General features: G+C 38.1%; 1 protein-coding gene across 3 annotated transcripts in view; it reads left to right on the forward strand.

The window, feature by feature from the left end:
* The first annotated feature begins 2,573 nt into the window (after positions 1-2,573).
* The window catches only part of tnrc6c2 (trinucleotide repeat containing adaptor 6C2), a 55,458-nt gene continuing 33,232 nt past the window's right edge, over positions 2,574-24,799 (forward strand). Inside the window, exons 1-4 of one of the 3 annotated variants that reach the window (XM_028017042.1) lie at positions 2,574-3,301; positions 3,409-3,433; positions 15,136-15,236; positions 15,501-15,522. In XM_028017042.1, the coding sequence (XP_027872843.1) occupies positions 15,174-15,236; positions 15,501-15,522 (85 nt within the window). In that variant the 5' untranslated portion in view covers positions 2,574-3,301; positions 3,409-3,433; positions 15,136-15,173. Of the gene's footprint in view, positions 3,434-15,135; positions 15,237-15,500; positions 15,523-24,799 lie in introns of all 3 variants that reach the window. The other 2 variants (XM_028017041.1, XM_028017043.1) reach the window with 2 other exon arrangements.

A 24,799-nucleotide genomic window follows, 5' to 3' on the forward strand; every position in this document is an offset into this window, starting at 1 on the left:
AAATTTAAATATCATGGATAAAAAAATAAACACCTTCACAATCTTCTGGATTCAGAGATTGAGCCACAGTGAAGTTCATATCCCCTACAGTGTTTCTGAAGGCATTCCCCCTGCTTTCACCTCTCTTAACCCTGAGCACAGAACATCTGCTTTCCCCATCCAGTGGGAGCTTGCTGCTTTAATAGCTCTGGGCATATTGCCTCGAAAATGAGAGAAAAAAACTTTTGGCCGAGCCCCTCCTGCTCTCTCATTTGTAGTCTGTAGCGCAGATGTAAGTGAGTGTTCTGACTGGTCAGCCTTGCCCTTTGTGGAACGCAATCTTGACCTGTTCCCAGTAAACTGAGTGTGTATCTGTGAGTGTCTGTCTGTGCACCGAGGGGTCATTTCCATGAGAATGGAGTGCAGAGAATGGACAGGGGGCCATGTTTTACTTGTCTAAGGAGGCTGCAGATGCAGTTCTGGGGTGCACAAGGGTTTCCGCATGTATCATGTTGTGAATGGTTGATGTCTCTCCCTGTTTCTGAAGAAACTGGAGAGATGTTGCCCTCTCACAAGCCAATTCAATATATTCAGTATATAATTTGCATGTTCTCACCATGTGAGGTTTTTTCTTCACATACTCTGACTTCTTCCTACAGTTTAAAAACATGACTTTCTTTAAAATTGCCCTTAGGTATGATCAAATAAAAATTTTGACTAATGCTAAATTTGACCAAAGAGAAAATGACAAAAATAATAGACATAGACTGCTAAAAGTACTAATTCAGCACCTAAGTAAGTCAGTTTTTAAATATTTAAATATGCCATAAAAGGTAGAAGTACATGCATTAAGTAAATAAAGAAATGTTTGTGTAATGGTTTAAAATGCTTTGGTAACTTAAATGTTTCCATAATTTATTAAATAGATATTTAAGTAAAATAAAAATAGTTTTTTAAAACTTGCATGCACTATGTTAAAATACATTCAAAATTATTTATAACACATTTAATTATATTTTTTTCATAGTTATGTTTTGCAGAATATAATTTGATATTTGTTGTATCTTTTATCTTTAATGTTATCTTAAGTCAATACAGTACCAATTTTAATGGAGTGCCTTGATGACATAAAAACTTGGATGGCTCTGAATTTTTTGAATTTTAATGAAAGAAAGACGGAAGTTATTATTTTTGACCCTGGTACTACCTGCAAGTCCACTCCTGTGGATTTGGGTCCGCTATCACATTACGTAAAGCCATTTGTTACAAATTTGGGCTTTGTAATGGACGCAAATTTTAAGTTGGATAAACAAATCAGTGCCGTTGTGAAAACGAGCTTTTTCCATTTGAGGCGGCTTGCTAAGATTAGGAATATGGTACCAGTGGATTATTTTGAAATATTAATCCATGCTTTTATTACAACACGACTGGATTACTGTAACTCCTTATATGTGGGTGTCAGCCAGTCTTCTTTGTCCCGTCTTCAGCTGGTCCAGAATGCGGCTGCTCGGCTCTTAACTGGATCGCGGAAGAGAGAACATGTTACCCCGATTTTATATTCTCTGCACTGGCTGCCAGTACATTTCAGAGTGCATTTTAAGATTCTTTTATTTGTATTTAAATCTTTAAATGGCCTTGCTCCCTCCTATCTCTCTGAGCTGCTACATATACACTGTCCTCCTCGAGCTCTTAGATCAGCGAGCCAAATGAACCTGGAGGTGCCGAGGACTTCCAGGAGGCAGAGAGGAGACAGGGCGTTTGCTGTTGCAGCTCCCAAACTTTGGAATTCTTTACCTATGTTGGTAAAACAGGCCCCCTCTTTAGCAATTTTTAAATCTGCTCTTAAGACTTACCTTTTTCGGTTGGCCTTTGATTCGGTTTGAGATGCTGCTTTTCTGTATTTATCTGGGTATGTTTATGTATTATATAGAGTGTTTTACGTCACTGCATTGTTGGTTTTGATGTGTTTTAATTTTGTTTTTATTTGTTTAATTTTGTGATTGTACAGCACTTTGGTCAGTGGTACTGTTTTAAAGTGCTATATAAATAAACTTGCCTTGCCTTGCCTTATCTACAATACTCCTAGGGATTGCTCTGTAGTTCAGTTGTTGCACAGATTAACCAATCAGGTGTTGGGCTTGACTGGCAGAGAAAATATGGACTCACTTCTCACTAAATGCTGAAACAACAACATATTAACAAAGTGAATTCAAGTTTTAATTAATGATTTAATTATTTGTCCATTTGATAAATCAATATATTTGGAGCACATTGTATTTACAACTATTGTTTATTTACATATAACTTTCAAATTTTTCATAAAACTTTCATTCATTGATTTATTCCATAGATTGAGGTGCTTTTGGCCGTAAATACATATAGTTTGCTTTCTGTTTGCCTCAGTTAGTGCCATTGAAATGTGACCTGCTTGGTTTCGTGCCTGTCTCCTGCTGCTGCCCATAACGTGAAGGTCCTCGCTGTGAAAAAGCTCCGGGGCTCAGAAAAGCAGGAGAGGGTGGGCCGGATGGGCGGAGTCAGCGTCCGCTGCTCTGATTGGCCGAGAGTGACGTATCGGGAACCACTTCCCGGTCCGTGTTTCTCACTGGAAGGAGGAGAGGCAGACTGCGGTGTTGTTAGTTTGAACAAAATGGCTGAAAGACCGCTGTCATCGAGAGCTCACTGAACGCCCACCGCGAGTGTCCGCTCCGTCGTCTGGATTCCACGCAGAATGTATTTCCCCGGAGCCGCTGCTCGCTTTGCATTCGCGGCAGCCAGCACGTCGCTAGCCGTCCAGCCGACTTCTTAAACTGAAACGTTTCTTTTGCACTTTAAAACAAGTTGGCCGGCTGGCGGACGTCGGCTTGCTCAGAGAGAACTCTCTTCGGCGATTTCCCCCCCCCTTCGAAAACTGCCTGAATTCTCCGTTTTTGCAAAACTTCTCCTCAGTCGACGACTTATATCTTAACGCAAACCAAGCTAACACTAGCTAACACCATTATTCTGCTTTTTAAAAAGTCATTTTATTCGTGTTCAGTTAATTTTTTTTTATTTTTTGTTTTTGTTATTAGTGGTGCTTCACCGTTTACCCCTCCCCTCGTTATATCGGTATATTGTCTTCGATTAGTTTAAGTTCAAAACGTTTATTTCAGTATATTTTTTTTATGCTCAAAGCAGAAATCACCGAACTTGCTGTGTGTATATTATCTGGCTGCGTAGCCGTTGTTTACCTCGATATCCTGACACCACAAGCTGCTTCAGCAGCAGTCGGCTTATCTATCAAGTCCGACTTTAATTGCTAAATCTCTGCACCAACGTTTTACGGGTAACTTTTCAAAAAAAAGAAAACCATAAAAAAATTTCAGACATCGAATTTTTATTATTATTTTTTTTTTCATATTTTCCTGCCATGCACCGATTCTTCACTAAAAGCGGCCAAAGCTGTTATGAACGCAAGGTAAGTTTCAAATCCACCATATCTTATCCCATTATGGTTTAGCGGTTGTTGTCACTGTTAAATGTTTGAAAAGAAAAATTTGAGCTTAAAAATTAGACATGAATTGATTGTATTATCTGATTATTAATGCTTTTAGAAAATCCGTCTTACCTAAGTCATGTTTCTGTGATGCACTGTTAAAGCTGAGCTCTGGTATTATCAGTACCGATGGGGTGCCACTGACTCACTTTGCTCTTTAGGAACCATATGGAAAAGCTTCTTCCATGTCTTCGTGTTATTATACCCAGTGATGGTCGTGTCTGGAATGCATATGTTCATGAATAATAATGATGTTAGTGGCTTGAAAATATTGAACATGTTTATGACTGGGTTAGTATCCTAGAAAACAGCTGTGCATGTAAATGTACACTATGATTACAGATGCACCGATTAGGGTTTTCTTGGGCAATACTGATTTTTTATTTTTTATTTTTACCCCAAATCTGAATTGACTTAACCTCAAAAAATGAACATGTATCAAAGTACATGCTGTCCTTTCATTTTTACGGATTAAAAACTGTGGGAGATATTAGTTTTGATTTATTTAATAAGTTTGAACAAAATCAAATGTCTTAGTATTTGCCTTGCTGAACAAGCAAAACTTGGCCAGTTCCGATCTCTCATCAGTGAGTTGGTGCATCACATTTATTTTGAAGAGAGAATTGCCTTGTACAACTCTTTAATTTATTGTAATTAAGGTAAAAGGGGGTTTAATTGTATCTTTATCACAAATTGATTAATAAGGGGTTGGATATTAGCAGTTGCCAGTATTTGATGAGTAGTTTGAGGTCTTTTTTTGATGCTGTGGTGTTTTAAAATGTAACTGAGATTTTTTCATACATTTTAAACTAGAGGTGCACCAATCATTCTGCCTGGTCAGAATTGGACACTTTTCTTTGGATTGACTGTAATCACCAGTCGAATACTAATGAAATCGTTCGCCCTTATTTGTTAGTTGCATTAAAACTAAGAATTCCCCCAGTTTTTGATGTGTAAAAAACACCAAACATGCAGTTTGTGTCACTTTCTGGAGATGTTAGACATTTATTTTGTTGCATTACTGTCAATAATTTTGCAATTGAAGCAAAAGTGTTGCCTGTCACACTTTTTCTGTTTCCTATTTTACAGTATTAAAAAAACAGAATTGGCACATCAGACATTAAAGAAAAATAGAAAATCTGTACTGGAAAAGCTTGATTGGAGCACCTCTGATTTAAACCCCCTCTTTTCACCACCATTCAGCCTGTGATTTATTCTCTAAATGTATCGCTTCATGTATCTTGCAGACTATTGCACATTCCACTACACGAGTACATTATTAAACATAGCTGTCCTGTCTCCTTTCCCTCCTTCCCGGCTCCACCCCCTCTCCTCCGTCTCGGTACGAAAGCCCGAGATTCTGATTGAACTGTCGCCTTCCATTGCATCGCCTTTTCTCTGCATCCGATCCCCCAGGCACTGGAGTACAGCTTTTAATATCTCTGCCTCATGTCTTAATTGAAGTACATAATTTCCTGTTCAATTTCAACTCCATAGCCCTCCCCATCCCCCACTGACATTTTTGTCAAACTGTCTTATCTCCATCTTCACACACCAGCAAGGTGATGAAAGGAGGAAAGAAAAACATGCACACTGCAAAGCAAGTACATATGCAGCTAAGCTTGCCTCTAATTGTATATGCGGTTTGCCATGAGGGTGCAAAATATGTGATGTTTGTTTGAATCAGTCACTGTTTACACACGAGTAACTGCTGACTTTGTTGCTGTGGGACTTTGCAACCATTCGTCTCAAGCTTAAAATCCCAGGCAGTTTGTTATTGTCCTCCAGTTGTTAATGAGATCTCATCCGTGCCTCAGACTCACAGCTGATTCACAGTCTTAAACAGAGCAAAGTTCTTACACAAGGGCAACCCTGTCTGTCTGCCTTATAACACAATTTAGAAAAAACAATCTAGATTGGAAAAGTAAAGGAAAGATAGAGGGGAGTCTCCATGTTACCTTAGGTACATGTTACTTCAATAACTGTACTAGACATAAGTGCCCCATAACTTTAGCATATAGGTATCTAGAGTGCACTGAGACCAAAAAATGTAATCACAGAACCTGCTAATTAAATACCTCAATAGGAATACAGATTAGAGATTCACCAATAAATCTGTTATCAATTGAAGTTCAGAATGAGGCTTTCTTTCTCCTTGATCAACTCCAAAGATTTTTTTAAATAAATGCTTCAAAACAAAGAATATTCACCATGTTCAGTTTATACTTAAATAAAAATCAGATGGACATTACCTATATTTGCTTTAATCCTTGAATGTTCATTTTGTAGTAATTCTAACAGTTTTTGTCGATTCAAAAAAAATCTGCTGCCTTCATTTGAATGCTTTCTCTCTGATGTGTTAAAGTAATATAGATAAATAGAAATACATATAATTTTTCCCTAGTGCGATGTCATCCATATTGAGACATTACAAGCCTGACTTAATGAATTACTTTGCTACTTTGTCCTTTTTGGCTGTACACTTGAAAGCTATTACCCACATTGGCTCTGGGTCGAATCAGGCTGCAGGCTGTTGGCATTCAGACATTATTTTGATTAGATTGTATTGTAACAAAGCCATGAGGACAAATCCTGGCTGCAATTGCCATCTGCAGCTCGCTTTTATCACCGAAGGTTGAGATTGTTGATATAAAAACGAAACCCAAGGCTCGCCTCCCCTCGTTTGACCCGTTATACAAAACATGAAGCCTGTTATCATTAGCCTTGCTCCTGTTGTTCATTTTATTCCCCCTGGCATACAGTTTTAGTTCTTCAAATATAATTTTGGATTTCTTTATAGTATAATTAGTCGGATCATTCCAATCAAGTGAAACAAAAAGTCTTTATTCCTTTTTGTCTGTGTGTATGTTTTTGTTGTGTGTCCCTTTTTTTCCCTCCATGAATGACGTTAGCCAGGGCCCTACTGTGGCTATCACTGAACCTGTGATTATGAGGCTTTTCAGACGACTTGCACAGTCCTGATAGATAACATGCTTAACACCGCTGCAGGGTGCTGCTCCAGCAGGGGAGCGTTGGCAGTAGAATCAGCTGGATTCCAATGGAGAGTGCCAAAAGCCATTATCCTCTTTCCTTGTACTCTTTGTCCACGGACGTTTTGAAGTGAGGTTAAGGGCAGACACATAGATTAACTAGGCATGTGTGTTCGAAGTGCTCATGGAGCTAAATAAAGTATGTTTGGGTGTGAAAACAGTAAGGAAGAAGTAGGTATTTTGGGCACAATATCGTTTCCTACAGTTGATTACATCACTCAGTGAATAATGTAAGAATTGACCACATAAAATGTGGGATCAGAGGGTTGGACCTTCGGGTCATTTTGAGAAATTTATCTTCAGATCTTTTGGCCATAAATTGGTCTTTTTAGAGGTCAAATATGCTAAAGCCGCTTCATACAGCAAAAGCATACCACCATAGTCTCAGATCTGCCTTATATACAGACCCAGACTCCAACTTGAGTGGAGCTGGGTCTGTGTAACTTCTTCTGTCTTTTGAGTTGTGTGCCAATGGAGGGGTCATGGGCTAAAGGGGCCCAACAGGGGTAAGCCGGGCCGAGCCAGGATGGAAGCAGGGGGATGGAGGGGAAATGAAGCCAAAGCCACAGTGCTTCTGCCTGTGAGTCTTGGCGGGGGTCCAGGGGAATGTTCTGTGTGCCGAGGTTTGCCTGGGGCCCCCTGTCCTTTCCTCCGCTCAGTGTTGGCTAATTGGAGAGCTGTAGAGTGAAGGAAAAGGGTATCACATGGAAAATGGACAGATTCCATATAGGGCATTCAGCCCACATTTCTGCCTCATGCCAACGTTAGACAGCATTGCTTCTCATGTAACCAGACTTAGGCTCAGCAGGACTTCCCAAGCTTTAAGTTGAAGTGATGTAAATAGCACTGGCATGCTCTAGCTGACCTTAAGCTGGGGTCATGGCTCTATGTGGTAAACTCTGATCATTTGTGTTATCTGTGCTGTTAAAGACCTTACTATCAACTTGAAGTGTTTATTTATGCCTTACTGGTTTGTCGTTTCTTAAAGTAACTTTTAGAAATGACCTGCTAATCCTTCAAGTTCACATATTAATTCAGAGTTTGAGATAGTTTGTATCAATATTAGAGAAGAAGTTTGTGTTGATTTTAAAGAACTGCGGAAATTAAGGCAACATTCATTCTTTAGGAATTCAATGAACTGCATTGTCATACCAGCTCACACTTACATGTTTATGGTACAAAATTAGGACTCCAGTACTAGTTTAAGAAACTTAATAAATAAATAAGTAAATCTAAAAAAGAAATTAAAAATCACTTAAAAAATTACTTACTTATAAAAAGTAAGTAATTATAAATGAGTTAAACAGTGAAATGAAGCTTAAATTAGCTAAATACAAATGTGAGAACATGATTACTATGCCAACAAATAAATTAAATGTTGCACCTTGGTGGATATTTGGAGCAAACTTTTAAAATGTTCCGAACAGAAAATGCGAATCAGCCATGTTTCAATCTACTGGTTTGGAGTGAATCAACTAGGTCACAGAAAGCGTAATGTCATTCTGAGTTGAAGTTATGCAGGGGTGTAATAAACAGGAAGTAGAGATTGCAAACTAAACTGTACCACACATCTCAGAAATATGGAGAGAGGTTTTCAGGAATGTGCTGCTGTTGGGCAAGTTGTAATTGTTCTGTCATGTCAACTTGGTTTGGTGATGTAGCATGCTGTCCAGAGACGTAAAGAAAGAAATACAATTCTATAACAGCTGACGAGTCTTGTGAAATCAATGTTTGCTTCATCAAAACTTTTTCAGCAAATGTTTCCATATTCCTTTTAGCTCATTAACTTTTTTTTTGAAAAAGCCAAAAACCACATCAAATGAGGTAAAAAAAAAATGTTTGTGAAATTGAATAAGTTATTTTGAATTTTACCGTTTCTACCAACCTTTTTTAATGAGATACTTCAAAATGTGCTGAATAAAATTTATGATATTTCATTAGCTAAAAGAAAAGAACACATAGTAGTGGCACTGTCATGCTTTGTTCATGGAATAGCTTTGAAGGTCTGTGACATTTTTAATATCCTGTAAAAATTATTCCACACTTCTACATCTATTATGTCCATCCATCCATTCCACTGAACTATTATCTGTGAGCTAGTCAGCAACAAATCGTCTTTGTTGCCATGGTATGAGGCTTTATTAACAGGCTGCAGAACTTTCACCAGCAAATATAATTACATTTGGTTCTGAAAACATCTAAAGTTCATATAAATAAGCAGAAGGTAAGGACTAACACTCACACTTGTCTTGACAACTTCTTGTTGAGTTCTTAAAGCTTTAGCCGCTGTGATGACAGGGAGCAGTCTTGCTTGGTCTTGCCCGTTGTGCTGTTTTCCGATTTTAATGAGCTGCCACTGTGCTAAAAAGTTCCAGATCGGCTTTGACATAGGAGCAGTCAAGACTCTGGGAGCTAATTTTTATTTTATTTTTTTCTGGATGGAAAACCTCAGAGTTCTTAATACATTCTGTTGAGATTTTATTTTCTTTCAGTGTTTGCAATCATCTTAATCATTTCTCCACACTTACCTGGTTGAGAGCAGTCAGGTAGCAAAGCACAGATTTTACAACGCCTGGAAATGTGTGCCTGATCTCATAGACGAGCAGACACTATAGCTATCTATTTGTGTGTATATATATATATATATTTTTTAAATGCCACCTGCTTTAAGTAAAGCTGGTATGCACAGAATGCTTCACAATCAGACTGTTGGGTTGAAGGAAAATACAGCTGCATTGTTGTTGCTGCTTATCAGCTTTGGAATTTGCAAGCTTACCTCCCAACGCATTCGGGCAGAGTAAACACTAGTGTACGCTCTCACGTGTCGGGAGCAGCAACCCTGAATTCCTTTCCCAGGTAAGGGAAGATTTAGGGCTTGTGGCTTCTGAAAGGCCACAGGAATGGTTGTGTTGGTGGAAAGTGGCTTGACCACATTGTGTGGTTTTGGTCTGGCCATCGTATTATTTATATTATTACTTGCTGGAAGAGCTGCAGCTTTGTAGGAAGTGTTGCCTGCAGTTGGTCTGACAGCTGCTCACAAGACGTGAGACTGAAACATTTTTTATTGCCCATCTTCTTTTTGTAGAGTGTTTCTGACTTTGTCTCACTCATTATATATGAAATACAGCATGTAGTTCTTCTTTCATTTTCTGCCACCCGTAGTTTATTTCTCCCTCTAACCTTTCGCATATTAGCCTTCTGTAGGCTACAGCAATCAAGGTGCAGGAATATTAGAGTCCAACGGCCTTCTTGTTCTTTTATGCTAAGTTTTGTTTTTAGCTCCCCAATTTCTCCAGTGTTTGCTGCCTTGTTTTTGTTCCAGTATAGCCCCCTTCTTTCTCTCTTTGCCCGGTCTGGTTCTCCGGCGGCTGTCGTTTTTAATTGGAATTGCTCTGCGTTGGCTTTCATCCTTTGCCTGCCTACCCCCCCTTTTCCCTCGCTGCCTCCCCCCAGCTCTCTGAGCCCACTGTGCACACACATCGAGGCAATACTCGATGTGTGTTTTTATGTGGGTGTTTCTGTTTGTGCGAGATTGTTTCTTCATTCCTCCTGTGTGTGCTCATATTCAGACTTTGCTATCATGTGTGTCCTTCCTTGTAGCTGAGCCCTGAAGCCCTGTTCAGTCCAACACCGAGAGGAAACTTCCTTTGCTAAATCACGCCTTTTCAATTTTCCAAGACCTTTTCAGCTTGACTGGGGCTAAGATTAGAGCTCCGACCACAGTCTGGATCAAATAGCCAAAACAAAGAAAGGACCTTTCTGTTCTAAATGCAGTTACAAGGAGTCGCAGTTGGCTGACGTCAGAACCAAAAGAGAAAGAACTAGACTTGACTCTTTTGAAACGTGTTCTGAAGACAGTCTTTGTGTTTTGTAAAGCTTCAAACTGACAAAACTAATTTCTTCTCAAGAACCATAATTAACAGTAATGCTGCTCAATATGCTGCAAACATGCAGTTGCAATTCTATTCCAGAATATTCCGATGTCAATGCCGATTTGAATAAACTCACTTACTCCACACTCTTTTCTTTTTAAAAATGCACACATGATATACATCAAGGACAGTTTTAAAACCAACCAGTATTATTAACATTCAGAGTGAAAATGCATGGCACTTGAAATCAGTCCTTTGCGATTGCAGTATTGTTGATATTATGATGACTATGATCTTATGTCTGTCAAAATGTGGGTTCAAAGTATTTAATTTTAGCTCTTTATTTCAGCCATCGAGACACTTAGCTTCGTAGCTGGCAATAATCATTTGTCTCTGTGCCTTTCCTAGATATTGCAGATGCTTAATTCTGTGATTTCTAAAAGGCTACCAACATGTACAAACCCAAGACCACAGAGTAGCTTTGCTGTAACATGTTGAACCCACTTGCAATTGTACTTGAGCTACTTCATCCAAGCCCCTTCAATATGAGATTATTAAACGACAAGCTGTAGCCTTCTGAGTCTAAATATGGTTTTGTAAATCTGATGCCAGCAGCAGCACCACAGAAATGATCTGTGCTGAGGTAGTGCGGGTGTCAGCACTGCTGAGAGCAAGAGGCCGGTACGGCTTTATGTGAGGTCAGCTAAGGTCAGGAGGGACGTAACCTTGGCGTTGACTACTGCAGATCAGACGATAACTGTCCACTTCATTGCAGGTCACCTTTGTTTACCAAACTATTGGAATCATCTCCAAATGTTTTTATTGTTCCAGGAATTATGAATCAAAGGCAGGCTTGTTTTAAAGGAACTCTGTGTTTCAGCTATTTTGCAGTTTTCTGAAAGTTTGTTCCAGATTATTGGAGCATAAAAACTGAACGCTGCTTCTCCATGTTTGGTTCTGGTTTTGGGGATGCGGCGCAGATTAGAACCTGAACGTTCTGGAAGGTTGAAACATTGACAATAGGTCTTTAAATATTGTACCCTACTTCTTTCTTTTCTTCTCCCCTTCTTTTTCTACATTTCTTCCATTAGTTATAACTTTCTTTCTTCTTTCCATTTTTCCCCATTATTTTTCTTTTTTTTATATACCTGCTAAAGATGAAAATAATCCATCATTTATTTTATTTTCTTCTTTTATATCCCTGCCCACTGCAGAAATATATGATAAGTTCAGTGTGAACTTTAGTGTCAACTTTATATTTCAAGATGGATGACTGCATAGGATGAAGAACTCTGGAAAATTGACTTGGAACTTTTAGACTCTGCTCTCCCTTTTAGGTGAACCTTGTTGTCAGTTTTCATCATGTCAGATGTTCAGAGAGAGACTGGAAGGGCTCAAAACTGAGGAGAATAAATGAGAATTGTAGTGCTGTACAGAACATGCACAGCCCACGTTGCACAAACTGCATTTGTATTCTTCAAATGCAGACTCTCACTTCCACGCATAGTTTAGCCTGCTATTCATTACTTTATGGTGGCTGTCCCCTAGCTGCTGAGATAGCACAATGTTACACACGCAGACTTAGCGTGAAAAATGAGACTGTAAGGGAAAGTAGGAAGGGAAATACTGATGGAGAACTATTGGGACATCTCTTAATTGCGTTTTGCCCACTACTGCCTTTTTGTGGTTTAACATTAAACTTACTTTTGTTAAAACGTTTAACCAAATCTCTTGGCTCACCAGTCTGTGCCCAGTTGTTTGGTCTTTGTCCGCCTCTTTTAGGCCTCTCTTGTCATTCTGACAGACATGTTCCTCCCCCTGGCAGTGAGCAGCACAGTGGGTGGCAGGCCTTCTATTAAAACCCTGTTATATGCATTATGATTCAATCATTTATCTAAATTTTGAGCCATATCCCTGCCATGCATAATTTTATGCATGTTGGAGAGGCTGCAAATTAGACAGCATTATAGCCCATCAGTTTGAGTTTTATTAGTATTAATAAGTCAGTCATTTATTCACAAAAAAGTTCAGCACCTGATCAAGCATTAGTGTTGTCCTAGCATCCAGAGCTTTTAATAGGACTGGCTTATTTAGCAGGGTTTTCTGAAAATATGAAGCTTATATTTAGCTTGTGACTGAGAAAGATTTTATTTTTTTTAAAACTTAAATCAAAATGGCTGCAATGAGTTTAGACTGCTGGGTCTTTACAAAGTTTAGTTATGCAGTTTAAGTATTTTCCAGCTCTGTGTAAATACCAAAAAGAAAAATGTTGCTTAAACACATTTATTCATTCATTCCTTTTTCCATGATCTTATTGTTTAATTCATCTTCCTACTTGATAATGCATTACCTTATTTATTCAGCCATTTACCAGTTTGTCTAACCATCCATCCATCAGTTTCTCCAGCCAGCAATCCTCTTTTCTCCACTCGGTGGTCTTTGCAGGGTTCACATTTACAGTCTCGCTACTGTAATAAGATCTGCCATAAATTAATAGAGAACATTTGGATCTGTAATTCAAAATTAGTCTAAAAAGCACAGAGAAATAACATTATTTGTCTAGAAGAGTGTGGAATTTTGGCAAATGTTTGGGAACCTTAGTTTTGACTCCTACCCATCGTGTTCAATAATAAACACAGTCTTGTTGGGGGGTTCTTTTGTCTAATTTTGAGATTTTATTTTTTTGGTATTTTGTATGAATTTAATGACACCATAATTCTGTTGTTGCTGACCTCTTTCGATTTCACTTACTGAACTTTTAATACCAACTAAAAACAGAGTCCTTTTAGCTCCAGTTCATACTTCAGTTTCCTGGAGCTGTCATTAGTGCTGAGCCAAAGGAAATAAAGACTCAAATGAAGTACTTAGTTTCATTTGGCCCTCAGGCGAGCTATCTGACTAGTCTGAGTCACACTCACTCAAAGAAGTTCTTTGTTAAAAGGTCTTGTCTCATTCTACCAGTTCGTTGGCCTAAAAGTCAGCTTTCCTTTCAGTCCTTTTATCTTCTTATTTTCTTTTCATTTCTTTCGTTTTACCAGACCTTGTCTTGCTTGCAGTAGCTTTGCCTCCTGATGTCAGTTTTCTGCTTTTTACTTTGTGTGCTGTTGTTTTTTAAAATCTTTGTTTCCCTGAGGAAATGGATTTAGTCCTACATTTGCTCATTCTATAATCTATGATGTTGTGACTTAGTGATCTTTTTTTTTCCATCTTGATTCATTATTTCTAAACATGGCTAGAGTATTACAAACAGCATTACAGTATTAGAGACATAGTTCTGGAAATTGGCACCAAAACATAAAAGTCAGTAGTACTGTTGTCAGTAGTTCAGAGAAAAAAATATTCACAAGTTTGTTGCTTTTGTTAATATCTAAATATGAAAGACACATTAGAAACCAAGCAAAACCATTTCCTAATTGGTGCAAAACAGATGTACCAGTCAACCTTTGGGCCAATGTACAAAATAAAACAAAATCAAGTTTTTAAGTTTTGCCCTGCTTATACTCATTTCAGCTGATTCATTTACTCTTTAAGGAATTATAATTAATAGCATAGAAATATTTACTAACCTTCCCTTATTGCCATCAATGCTTATTAAATATTTACATTATAAGCAGCAGGGATTGGACTGTGTAACACTGCTGTCCCAAATGATGTTAACTCTGACATGTCAATGTAGAACAGCTTTTTATCTATTTTAATACAAGCACAAAATGATCATAGCCTCAATATTTTAAAACGTCTATAGTATCTCATATTGACGAATAGTGGTGCTATTGTGATTATTGTTGGTAACTGTGTATTTCTTAGAGAATGTGGACTAGTTATATTAACTAATGCTGCCAACGTTTCCAAATGTAACATCTTTTGTAAATGTGCTGTAAGGCATTAAACCTTTCTGTTATCTGCTGTAAGTCTTGCTCTCGCCTTAATTAGCTGTCCTAATTGAGAAGTTGCACCTGTGGAATTAATTTTTTAATAGCATCCTCCAGTTTATTTTGAAATTCCTCACTGATACTAAAAATAGGTAACTTTGAGTCTTCTCGGTACCAACTTCCCTATTGACGAGTGTTGTTAGGTAGGGAGGAGATGCTGATAGGAAGAAGGTCAACTTCATAGGTTTAAGCTGACCATAGTCACCAGTTCATATCTCTGTGCATTTCTAGCATATTATGCAGGTAACTTAACGGCACCATTTTGAAATCCAAAGGAGCTGAATGTTGCTAATTTATGCCTCTAAATAAATGTTCCTAAAAGAACAGTCACTTAAAGTTTGTATACAGTGAGTTATGATAACTTAGTCATTTATATTTGCAGAAATCCTCAAACTTGTGACATAATTTACAGTAAATTTTAAAACACCTTTGCAAGAAAAAAAAATAAATCAAGATTTTATTTCCCTGAAGTTTTTTTTTTGTCTTCTCCTTTGCAGATGTTTCTTAAATCTTTTTTGTCTCATCTTGTTGAAACTTGACTTAGAAACTTAAGTCCATGAAGTACATGAACTCTTGATTAATGTCTTAACCTATTAGTTGTCTGCCATGCATTTACTTCCACTGGTTTAAAAGTAAGTCATAATATGTAATTTACGCAGCAATGACATCGACTTTTGCAGCTGCACATGTGTAAATTATGTTTATTGGAACTAAATTCTCAGCAGTCTCCCCTCTTGTCTGACTCGCTTCTCTTTTCTTTGGTTGAACAGCTGAGGGAAGCAAGCAACACAGGAAAGAGAACCGTTTGATGGAAGAAAAGAAAAAGAAAAGGCAAGAAGAAAAGACCAAGAAGGAAATCACTCAGAAAAAGGTGATTCTCACATTCTGAGATGCTTCTACCAATAAACTAAAGCAATTTTTTCTTAAATGGTACAAAAATAAACATGTTGATCTGTGGAGGATTTGGTGAAATATTGAAAGAAAAAACAAAACATTGTTTTCTTTTAGTCTTTTATATTATGTCCTTGAATATAAAGACTGAACGATGTCAACATCCACCAATTATTTTATTGTTTAAAAATACTTCCAGTGTTTATAAACCCTTTGTGATTTTTTTTATTCTCTCCTCCTCCAGGCTACTGATCAGAAGCCCAAAGGTGAGTGTCATGACTAAGTAAGCTGTTATAACACTGCATTCCATACATAGGCAGTGATGTAAAAAAAGTATTTGCTCTGTTACAAAGTTGTTGTTTCAGGGTTTTTTTGTCACTCTTAAATGTTTCTGATCATCAAACAAAATTTTACACCAGAGAAAGATAATCAGGCTAAATGCAATGATCAGTTTTAAATTGATTTCATTCATTAAGGGAAAAAAGCTTCACTTTTGTGTCGTCAGTCCACAAAAGACTTGGAGATCATCAAGGTGGTTTTTGTAAATGTGAGGCGGGATTTGGTGTTTGTTTTTGATCAACAGTGGGTTTAACGTGAACATACGTTTTTGGTTTTTTAATCTTGTCCCACAGTGCTTTAAATGTTGTCTTACATTAGTCGTCTATGTGCTCTTGGATTAATTTTGGAGGTCATGATAATTTAAAATGCAGTTAACGACAGTTAAATGATTACTTAATCAGGGAGGCAATTAAAATTTCACAAAATAACTAGTTTGATTTGGATGCCTGTTCACCTTGAAAAATGGAATGATCATTTAAAGAATGATTTTTGTATTTGTCTGATATTCAAACTTTGGATCTGGAATATTTAAGGGTGACAAAAAGGAGCAGAAGAAATGAAAAAAAAAGATGGAATTATGTTTTCCCATCACACTGTCGTTCTGTTTCTGTGCATTTTAACTGCTTATATACATACGTATGCTCTGATTACTGCAGACCTATCTGTGCAGCCATACCCACACTTTATTAATGGATTTTGCATTCTTGTACACAGATGGACACACACATTATGCACATGCGTGCACAATTGTGGAGCTTGACTCCGTCCTTCTCGGACACAGCCATGCGTACACACTTTAGAGCGAAAACAGGGCAGGGTAATGCAGAGTGACGCTCAGTGCACCCACAGCATCAGGCACCCAGACAGCTCACCCTGTGTGATGCGGGTAAAAAGATGAGGGGGATGGGATGAGTTGAATATAAAAAAGGAAAGGCAGTTGAGCTGTATTGCAAAAGAGTGAGGCTGAAAGAACTCTGTCCTTAGATGGCCTTTGTGTTTTGTGCTAAAATAGATCTGCTGCCTACTTCTTTTCACTGTGATTCACATGCTTTAAATAAATAAAAAAAAACACCTCTAAAAGGCATTGTTAGTAAGTTTACACCTTTGTTCTGTTGCACTGTGTATAAGCTTGGTTGATTAATAAAGTTTCAGCTTTACTCAGAGCAACATTGTGCTGCTTCTGTAGAGGAACAAGAGTTAACATTCCACCTCCAGGGTTATAATTTAATACCAAAGGATATATAATGTAAAAAGTGTTAGCAATACATATTACAGAGTCGGTAGGTTACTGTGCAGCATCTATTTTTTATTACTGGGTACACAGAGCAGAGATTTCTCTCTCGCTTGTTTCACTTTGACATTTGTTGGCTCCCTTTCCAACAACAGTCTCACCTTTACTTGTGTGCTTTGGTTTTATTGCTTCGCTCAACATGTTCATGATGGTATGAGTGCTTCTCTTTGATTACCCAGAGTGTGTTTGTCATCTCGACTCTGGAAAATGTTATGATGAGAGACTTATTAGCTTCCTGTTGTGATGCTCATTGATTGTCAGCATACATCAGCCCACACTTTGTGGTTTTCATTTTAGTTGTGAGCTTAACTAATTTAACAAAATATTCGGATTTCACTTGTTTGTCTGTAATCTACAGCTTGGTAATGTTTGTCATAGTTCAGTGTTTCAGATCATAAAACAACTTTTAATATCAGACAAAGATAACCTGGGTAAATATAGGGTTTATATTTCAAATTCTGATTTTATTTGCTAAGGAAAAAACCAAGCCAACCTGGCCTTGTGCAAGATGCCTCCAAATGTGGTTCTGACACACCTGTTTGCAATAACTGTTAACAAGCGATGGTGATAATTGGCAGTGAGTCTTGTGTGTTACTGTGGAAAAATTTCCACCATGTTTTCTCTACAGAACTATTTTTCTCAGTCATATTGGATGATTTTTGAGCATGAGCAGCCTTGACTAGATCAATTAAAAATATCCCCTTATTTGTTTTTCTAAAGCTTGTAGTCATAATTTCAGCTAGAGAGCAGAATGAATGGTTAAATCAAAAACAACAAGTCACCAAAAGTCCAGAAGAAGCTGACATTGTATGTATGTTTGACTGTAGTACGGTTTCATTTTGTAACAATGTGTTTTTAGCCTAGTCCATTTTAAAATGGTTTAATCAGTAGCACTGATCTTAACTGAGGCACAGAAAACCAACAGTGCTGTAGGCGGCTCTCTGGGTTGTTTGTTGACCTCCTGGTTGTCGGTGCGCTCCTGGAGTCAAGTCAAAAGAAATGTGTAACAGTTCTTGGAATAACCACAAGTGTCCAGATAAAAGTACAAATTTCATCCTTCCAGCACAGTCAAACTTGGCAGCACTCATTCAATGGAAGCATTTCAGTCAAAGATTGATCTGTTCTTCTAATGAGGAATAGACACAAAAATATTTTAGATGGAGGAAATCATGAAACACCTCTTTTTCTTTTGGATCTACAATGATTAAAGTACACTTTGTCTACAAAAATCAGACTACTTTGTTTGAGAGTCAGAGACAAAGTTTTAAAATCACAGCTTGTTAGAGTGGTTCACAAAAGGAGAGACAACTGTGAGACCGTTAAAAAGAATAATTAAAAAGGAAAAAATTGTAATGAGCTGTTTTTGGACAGATGAAAGTAAAAACACAGAGAAACGAAAGCAGTGAAGCGGCTCTTTGTATTCGACGAGTGCAACGAAATATCCTAAATTATCAGCATTGGTAATAATACAGAAGAGGGCTAAAAATGTGAGCAATTGTTATACAATGTTAAATGAAAGATGAAGATGGATTTGGAATATGATTCTGAATGTGTGTACAAAGTGGATGCACATGTAGATGGAAATAAAAAGAACATTGCGGAAAGAAGTCCGGTTTAAAATCTAATCACTCAGAAAGCCATCAGGACTCCTGGGAGTTGGCCTGCAACCTCCAATCTCCGATATTTTTTAAATGGAAGGTGGCGTCAGCTGGACAGAGATTGCTTTTTATGCATGGCACTAGATAATAGAGGTGTGTGAGTATATATATGCAGGAAGGGAGAAAATCAGTATGCAGCAGTGATTTGTGTATTTTCATCCATATCAGTGCATTCTACCATCCTTATAGTCTTTTAGGAATTCATAGTCACAGCCACGCAGCATCCCCTCCTCCCCTTTTTCCTCTCTGCAGGCCCTCCTTGGACCCAGGCATTCAATTTGTTTGCGGTAATCGATCTCAGCTTCATATGTATGAAAATGAGATAAAGCTTCGGTACGCTGGAATTAACTTCTCTGCCCCCTATTAGGCACGGAGCTTCACCGAATGCAAGGTTTCTGGAGGCAGCATCCCCAGTGCCTTAGCCCACTCCCCCACCCCCCTTCTCTCTGCTGCACCCACACATATAGGCTGGACCTCTGATACAAACCCTCCTCCCATTTTCCTTTCAAGTCTCCAAGGGATGGAGATTATTCACTGACGGCATACAGCAGCTTCTTCACAATCTCTGCCGCCACGGCAATCACAGCTGCTTAGTTTTTCGAACTACACATGGACATTAGTTCTGACAAAATAAGACTGCGCTCACACAGCAGGCAAATGCAACCCAAATCCACTTTTTTTGCCCATATGAGACTCAGCAGACTTTTTCATTGCACTCTGAGCAGCACAATGCCGATCTTTTCTCTCTCTGATTTATGTAACTTCCATATGTGGTACTAAAAAGAATACATATCCGATTGTTTTCAAAGTGTTTGCCCTCTGAACTATCATATCACGTTTTGCCCAATCTTTATGTCATTGACATGAGACATGTATGGTCATTCTGCACTAGAAGAAGCCCGATGCAGTAAATCCAGACACTTGACTTCCTTTGTGTTATGATTTTGTGACAATACCGTCTGTCCCATTGCGCAGTAGCTTTAAAATTGATTCATAGATGGCGGCATCCATTTATACTTCATGATCAGTTTGCTGCCGTGTGACTTGTACTGTCTTCTTCTGTGCATGAGTATCACTTTGGAGTCATAAACAGTTTAAGTCCTGATTGGTCACATTTAATGAGTGGTATGAATACTCAAAAAACAAAAAAAATCAGATTACAGGAAAGAAATCTGACCTGTTATACCCTTAGAGACGTGAAAGATTGCAATGTATTGACTCTTGTCAAAAACAATTTGTTTATTTGTGGATTTGTGTGATAGACAAACACATACCAGTGCATAAGTGTGTGAAAACATGGCTTTTTGAAACCTTAAATGTGGTCTGCATTTTTATTCAGCTCCCTTTACTCTGATACCCCTAAATAAGGTTGTTTTCACACTTGATAATTTGGTAACTTAGTTCTGTTGGAGACCAAAGTTGCAATATTGCCAGAACTTCGTGTTCGCTTTCACACTGCATTGTGTCAAACTAACCAAAACGTATGCACAAAATCCTCTATGTTCTAACTTCACATCACCATCCCTGAATCATGGGAGTAGCAGCATCATTGTGTGGAGATACTTTCTTTGAACAGAAACATGAAAGCTACTAAGAGCATCACATAATGTTGAATGGCACTAAATATGTTTGCAGATTATGCAGTAGAGATGATGCTGTATGTGTTGTGGTGTCATATCTTTTGGTATTTACATAGAAACATGCACATATTATTGAGATTATGAGAAAGTGCTGTTCAGGCAGGAAGTTCGATCAGTTCTATTCAGGTTATAAGAGTCTACATGCAGATTCAGAAAGTCATCTGTGTGGTGGCTGCATTCCGCACCAGCATAATTAGGAAATCTTCTGTGTATTGCTGCATCATGTGTGTTTTCATCTCAAAAAGACTGGCGAGCCAGTGTCATCCTTCTTCTCTGTTCCTGATGTCTGCGTCGTTTCACCCACCCTCTGCTCAGCCACTGCCACCAAACCTGAGGAGAAACATATTTGCACGGTGTCGCCATGGTGATAACAGCATTATATTTTTCAAAGTGGCGAGAGACGCTCTTAAAAACCCAAGTGCATCCCCTCGTTTTGTATTGGATTAATTTGCAATTTCACATGCTATTAATTGCGTCAACACTTTTAAAGCGGAATTTCATGAATCGCAATCTAATTAGGGGCTAATTTACTTTAGCTTTCTGCCTTGCTCCTTTCTTTCTCTCCCCCTCTTCCCCTCTTGAGTTAAACACATTTATAAACACACGACGAATTAATAGTGTATAGCCTGTGAATTACGTCCAGTAGATTTATGACTGCGGAGCATAATTGTTTCTCTGCCATCTTCTGTTTGCTCTCTCAACACGAGCAAGAGGAGGATGAGGGATGGACCAAACAAGAGGAGGGCTCAAACTTAAACAATGCTTTCCTCTCTGTTTATTTATGTTGTATGAACAGTCACACACCACAGATATATGAGCCTATTCAGTGCTTCTCACCCCTCCTCCTCCCTATCCCCCCACATACCCCTCAACTCCACATTAAGCTGCTTCATGTCAAATGCAAGGCAGATTAATAGTGCGCAGCACAGTGAGATGAGTGACAGTTCAAACTGTGTTTTGGGGGCATTTGTTTGGATAGCAGTGTTTATTGAAAGGTTGAAAGAGTGTCTGCATGTCACCATGTAGGGGCTCTTTTGTTCTTACTGTAGGTACACAACCACAAAGAGAATGTTTTTTCCCCCCATTTTTTTAATTGCATTTCTTAATGCTGCCTCATGGTTTTCTTATTATAAAACTTTTTAGATTCTTTTGGAGTTTTACCAATGCAACCAACACTTTCTTTTACCTTATCAGCCCAGGGCTCTTAACTGTGCATTATGTGAGCTTTAAAAACAAATTTAAGTCGTAGAGTTTAGCTCTTGGATTCAGAAGACATGTTGCCCGAGGCATTCATTGCCCTCAGGCGCTGACCTCAAGCTTTCTACTCTCACTTGCCATCAGGGGTTTCTTGAGGCAACTTTTTCATGTTTCCTACAGGACAGAAGAAACTCTAGAAAGAATTATAAAACCAAAAAACTTGCAGCAGACAAAGGTTGAACAAGCTAATTAATAGGCGAAGTATGGGAATGGGTCGCAGCAGGTACAGGGGGTCATAGGAGGCACATGGAGGTGCATTAGGCAACTGTCAGTCTCTATAGCAACCACTCATTATAGATTGGGCAAGCAGTGGGAAATTTTGCCTGCGTTTTGTGTGAAAGTGAAAGGGGCGAGTTTCTGTTGTTCTCTCCTGATGCTGACAGATGGGACGTTTCATCAGTGCGCTCATTTGATCTGTTCAGGATATAAACACAAATACACTTAAAATCTCAGACTCAAGGGTCCCGTTTGTTACACTAACTAAGGAATCAGGTTTGCTAGTTTTATGTTTATTTGCAGCACTGGGTTGTTTATTTCTACAATAATTAAAATAATAGCCTTTGTTTCTTTCTCAGGAATGAGTTTATTGTTAGCTCTTTTTTCTTCTTCTCAGGATTCCTACTTTATATGGAAAAGACAGGATTTAGATTTTTGTGGTATTTTCCAACTATAACTATGTAATGATAGACAAAAGTGTTTCCAGACTTTAATTACATTCATGTTTTTTTTTTCTCATTTGTCCATTTTACTTTTTGTCCATCAAACATTGTTACTACTATCCATCAATTCACCCATCTATTTTTCATCTGTATGTTCGCTGTCAGGTTTTTTTTGTTTAGGATTTATACAAAAGAACTCTTTGGCAAAACATGAAATTTTGACATTTTAAGTCAGTATTTAAAAGTGTTACTATGCTGTAGTGATACTAAATATATATTAAAGTAGTTGCACTGTTGGTGTTCAAATAAACAAATAATCCAGATCTGCTTTGTATAAAAAAAGAAGGACCAAAATAAGTTTGAAGTCTATTCTGTTTTTGTTGTGGGTTGAATTAATAAATTTGGCAAGTCTTTTCTTTCTCTCTTTTTCACTCTTTTGATCCTTTGTACTTTTAAAATGGATATTTTATAAACCCCTTTTCTTTTAACTTGTTCTTTGAACGCAAACATTTTCTCACATGGCAGTAGAGATTTTTTCTTAAAATGCGTTTTTGTGAAACATTACCAAATGTATTTTTCTCACTTTCACAACTTTTCATCTATTCTTAGGCTAAGACTTGCACCATTGTGCAGAGCTTACAAGCCTATGTGCAATGTCCATCCCTCCCCCCTCCACAAACATGACTGCATAATAAAGTGGCTCTGCAGACAATAGTCAGCGGAGATGTGGGAACCTGCACAACCAGCCACTAAGCCCAGGGAGCCAGCTGGTTCTTTTTGTAACAATCTCTTTGCCAATTGTGCCTTGTTCTTGGATTTCCAATTAAATGTCTGATTCTCTCTTGTATTTCCATTTTACTCATTGTTTCTCATTTGTGTTCTTCTTCCTGAGACAGTGCTATATCTTACTTTCTCTTACACAGTGTAATTAACCAGTTAGTATCAAGAAAGGCTGTAATTAAAACTTGTGCGCAAGGTTGCTGAGAAAGCCTCAGCAGGAGAGTTTAATGGAATTTCGTCACTTGATCCCTGCGCTTATTTAATTAGCTGTCGTCTTCAGGGCTACAGTTTTTTTTCCTACAGTGCAAAAGTTTGGATGGCCATTGTTGGCAAAATCTCGTAACTATTACTTCGAATGTCAAAAGTCTATGTCATGATAGACAGTTTATATATCTCGTGATAGATTTAACATCAATCATGAGTCTCATTGTGTGTAGAGATGCACTAATTGGAATTTTGTGGCTGATTTCCATCAGTTATTTATATCAACTGTTAAACAAGGGGTTGATTTTTTTTTTTTTCAAAGACAGAAAAATGTTGCTGTGATACATTTACCCTTTCTGTGATCTGCTGAGAGGTTTGCTTTCTCAATCTGAATAAACCACAAACATGCGCCTGCATGTCATAGAAATACAATTTAAACCAATTTTCTTTTTGCATGTCTGAGCTTTTCCTGACTTTATTTTAAAGATTTCACTGACACTGAAAGCAGGGTTGGTTGCTCCACTCAATAACAGTTCTTGCACAAAGATAGTGTAACCTGGTAGGATTTGTTATGGTGCGATGTCCAATATGAAAAATGATAGATTTTTAGTTTCCGTCTGCCTACAAAATGGTCAGTTCTAATCACCAGAAGATTTTTTTTTCTTTCAGCTGATGTTCTGCTGTGGTTTACTGAAAACCTAAATACTTTCTCTTCCTAACATCTTGGTGCACCGCTGATTGAAAGTGTTGTACTGACTTAAATGCTAAACAAAGATTCAAATCTATGTTATAGTCTATAATAACCTTATAATCTATGTTTTTAGTGTCATTTACCTGGTCATGTTGGCATACGTTGTGAGTTAAACATTGCTTATATATTATTTAAGTGCATGCATTTATGAATTTAGACAAGCAGCAGATTTATAGAATTGGTTGGGCATTTCTTCAATCCTGGTCTACTTGCTAAATGCTTCATCTTTTGCCAACATGCTACCCAAAACTACTTCAGTGCGATTTTCTCCCTTTTACAAGAAAGACCCTTTGGTCTTGAACATTGTGTTCTTCCAAGCCAGAGTAATTTTTAAAGTGTAACAGGTTGCTGATTTTCATAAAATGTACCATTCCGGCAATTAGTAGAGGCACCTTGCTTCAGAAGGAAGCCAGATTGAGGTAAAATTAGTCTGTTGTTGGGAAACATCCAGCTGAGGCTGGAGGAAACATGAAAGAAACTGAAAAATAATTACAGACTGGGGAGAGAATTGAAGAGGATCAAAATATTAAAAATAACAGAAAAGATACAAGAAGGTGGGCAGAGAAGAGCAGCTGGATGCAAAAGAAAAACTAGAGAAATGGAGAGATGCTGATGGAATAACGCAGAGTAAACTGGAGTGAAAACGGTGTAGGTCAGACAGGAGTAGGGTGGTGAGCGTTCATCGTGCCGTTGCCTGATTGGCCAAGACGACGTCAGGCGGGCTGAGCTGACTTTAATCAGAAATGTGCGTCACCATCTGCAGCTCTAAGCCAACAGGCGGTCACACTGGTGGAGCGAAGCAAACTCTCCCTCTGCCTCAGGTTGACACTGATCTCACTGGCTTGAAAAACTTAAAGACCCCTGTGAGCGCTTTGTGTTTCTGCCTGGATTTTTCAGTTTATTTCAGGCATGTGAATTTGATCTCTTGAGGAGACATGTATGTAATATAACTATGAATTTATGC

Source organism: Xiphophorus couchianus, chromosome 5 (genome assembly GCF_001444195.1).
Source record: "Xiphophorus couchianus chromosome 5, X_couchianus-1.0, whole genome shotgun sequence".
Taxonomy (NCBI): domain Eukaryota; kingdom Metazoa; phylum Chordata; class Actinopteri; order Cyprinodontiformes; family Poeciliidae; genus Xiphophorus; species Xiphophorus couchianus.